This window comes from Drosophila subpulchrella, chromosome X, assembly GCF_014743375.2.
Source record: "Drosophila subpulchrella strain 33 F10 #4 breed RU33 chromosome X, RU_Dsub_v1.1 Primary Assembly, whole genome shotgun sequence".
Taxonomy (NCBI): Eukaryota; Metazoa; Arthropoda; class Insecta; order Diptera; family Drosophilidae; genus Drosophila; species Drosophila subpulchrella.
In genome coordinates, this window is record NC_050613.1 from 28,764,591 (window position 1) to 28,767,354 (window position 2,764).

General features: G+C 44.0%; 1 protein-coding gene across 1 annotated transcript; it reads left to right on the forward strand.

Moving 5' to 3' along the window:
- The first annotated feature begins 616 nt into the window (after positions 1-616).
- On the forward strand, positions 617-1,735 carry LOC119557424. Its single transcript, XM_037870175.1, has 3 exons — positions 617-739; positions 812-1,260; positions 1,315-1,735. Exons 2-3 carry the CDS (start codon positions 814-816, stop codon positions 1,606-1,608), a joined length of 741 nt encoding a protein of 246 aa, XP_037726103.1. The 5' UTR covers positions 617-739; positions 812-813; the 3' UTR covers positions 1,609-1,735.
- The last annotated feature ends 1,029 nt before the right edge of the window (positions 1,736-2,764 follow it).

The window sequence follows — 2,764 nt, forward strand, 5'->3', positions numbered from 1 at the left end:
GCGGCAAGTTATTATAACAGTTCATTGATTTTCAATTTTCAATGCATTCATTGTTTGCCGTTTTCCCCTTTTTTTGCCACCTACACCCGCTCCTTTCTCCATTTATCTCCACTTCTCTGGCACTGAAAATGGCTCAACTTGCGGCAGTGGCAACTGCAACAAATTTCCGCACTGCAAAACTCACTCGTATGCATAAATTCATTCGGAGTTTATTTTTGCCGAGAGCCAACGAACAACGGGCAAAAAAGCGATAAAAAATTAACCAAAAAAGGAGGTAGAAAATTTAAGTGATTTCGCTGGCTTAAAAATGCAATGAAATGCAATGGCAGGTCTCAGACGAAATTGTCCCAATGCAGATGCGGTTTATAATGCTTAAAGCTCCAGTTATTTATGACAGAAGTGGGGGAAATGGACGGAAAATGGGAAATCCTCTTCGATTGATCACGGATTTTTCACTGCCGCAAAATGGAAGACTGCCCCTCCATCGCTGATAATTTTCCTTTGCATTGCGAGTCCTTACATCACTCGGCTTTTGGCTTACGCCTTCTTGATTGGACCTCAATCACTAATTGCTTCGAGTTCGAGTTTGACTTAAAGAAGTTCGTTAAAAGCAGGCCTGGTATTTAGCTTTCCTGTGATTTCAAGTCTGTTTGTATTAGATCGTAAAAGTATTCGGAACAGTTAGCTTCAAAAGAAATAATTAACTCCTGTGCAAAATATAACAATAGAAAACATACAAGTAAGGATTAAGTATTATTATACATACGTGCCTCGAAGTTTCCATATAAACCCTTTATCTTACACTCATCAGAGATGAACCATGTGCCGAGGTCGGCACGCCTGCCCACGGATCCCAAAGTTCTGATGAACTGGGTGAATGCCCTGATTGAGAGCGACTTTCATTCTCTGAAGGATCTGCGTAGCGGTATTGTCTGGTGTCGCCTGCTGGAAGCCCTATATCCCGGTTCCATTGACCTGACAGCCCTGAAAACCGACAAGTTGGGTTGGCATCGGAACTACCGAGTGCTGAGGAGAACCCTGAGGAACTTGGGACTTAAGCCGCCCATTAAGGAGTCTGAATTGGTCTCGGGGAAAGAAGGAGACACCATTCACCTTCTGCACTACTTCATCGATTTGTTCACTATGATTTTGGCTAGAAAAATTAAGCAGGTGAAGACGAAGACCAGAGATGCTAAGGCCTCGAGCACAATAGAGGCAGTTTTGCAGTGGTTCAAGAGCTTCTTTGTCAAGGAACGAGAGGTATGCCTATAACAGAAAGTAAAAGAAATACACTATATCGAGATTTACCGCCAGGAGCCAAAGAAGAAGTCCGCGGATCAGCTCAAGGTGGAGTTTTATCGCCAGGCCTTGCTGTTGCTATTCGTACCGATTCCGAAAGGTTATAAGCCCGATTTCACCGATGAAAGGGTGCGGCAAGATTACCAAATTCCTCAGTATTCCGAGATATTGGAGGCATATCGGCAACAGAAGAAGGTGGATCACCTGATCCTCCGATCCTTGGTCGAATCCTTCTTGCAGCTCCGGCGAGGCAGGCGACTGATGGAGCGACTATGGCTGGAGAGTCTCAATGAGCCGTCCGCAAACTAGGTGTTTCATCCACAGCGCCATCCTCCACCATCGCCTTCCACCTGCCACCTCTCGTTTTTTGCTTTTTCCTTCCGGCTGTCAGCTGTCCGACACTTAATACACGTCTTAATAAGGTTTCCCATCCACATCCATTTGGTTCAGAGTTTTCCTTGGTCAAACTGTTTTTCTTCTCCTTCGTTTCTTTTTTCTGCCTTTTTCCGTGCCATCCGACAGGCGGAGGACAACAAGAGCCTTGGCGTTCCCCTAACTTTGTTTACTTGTAATTACTTTGACCTTGTGCGGCGTGCAGCGATGTCCTGGAAAATTGGAGGTGGCCGAGAGTCAAGAGGATGGTCAAGATGACTCGGTACAGTGGGTCAAAGCGGCAGATTCACCAGCATGCCAAAACCTTTTAAAGTGGATGTTCAAATTAAACGTATAATGTTGTTTGTTATGATTAGCATGAGGAGTAAGGGAAGCCGAGTTTTAAACATACCTTATAGATATTCAAGTCTGTCAATTAAAGTGTTAGGTAACAACAAATTTTGATACTCTTATATAAATGTCCTTCCCAAAAACTGGTTTAGAAATATCTATGTACCTAGCCGTCCTTTTTCGTCCATTGTGGCAGTGTTAAATTAGTTATTTCTTTTCTATTCATAGCAGCGTTTCAGGTTTCTCTCCCTGTTTTTTTCCTTTCTTTCCTTTTAATTTTGTTTTATTTTTTCGCCGGCGAATTGCCATTACAATTTCATTTCATTTGAGTTCAGTTCGGTTCAAGACCCCTGCTCAGTGAACTGCCCCACTCCGTTGCACGCTTTACAGGTATTTAATTTGATTGTTCTGCATTCGCCCCCTGTTGCGGCAAATCGAGGAGGGGTGGTTCGTGGGTTATGTCTTTATTTAAGACCCGCTCATAAATTTTAATTATGTGCATTTTTAAATACGTGACCCTTTGCTCCGCTCGCCTTTTCTGCTCCCCCTCTTCCTTTATTTCTGGGGCAGTGCATCATCATCAGCGCTGAAGCATTAAATAAGCCCTAGAATAAAAAGAGGGTCTGGGACTGGTATTGGGACTGGGTTGGTCGGAGATCCTCTTCTATCAGAGGGTTGTTTTCTCTACTTCCGTTACGACTGCTCCTCCTTTGTGTTCCGCTCTGATGGGAAGGCCCATCAA

Excerpts from the sequence above, each read along its gene's own strand:
- LOC119557424 (XM_037870175.1), top strand. The coding sequence starts at position 814 with ATGAACCATGTGCCGAGGTCGGCACGCCTGCCCACGGATCCCAAAGTT. Across the intron at positions 1,261-1,314 it reads TCTTTGTCAAGGAACGAGAG|GAGCCAAAGAAGAAGTCCGC; the intron begins GTATGCCTATAA and ends ATTTACCGCCAG.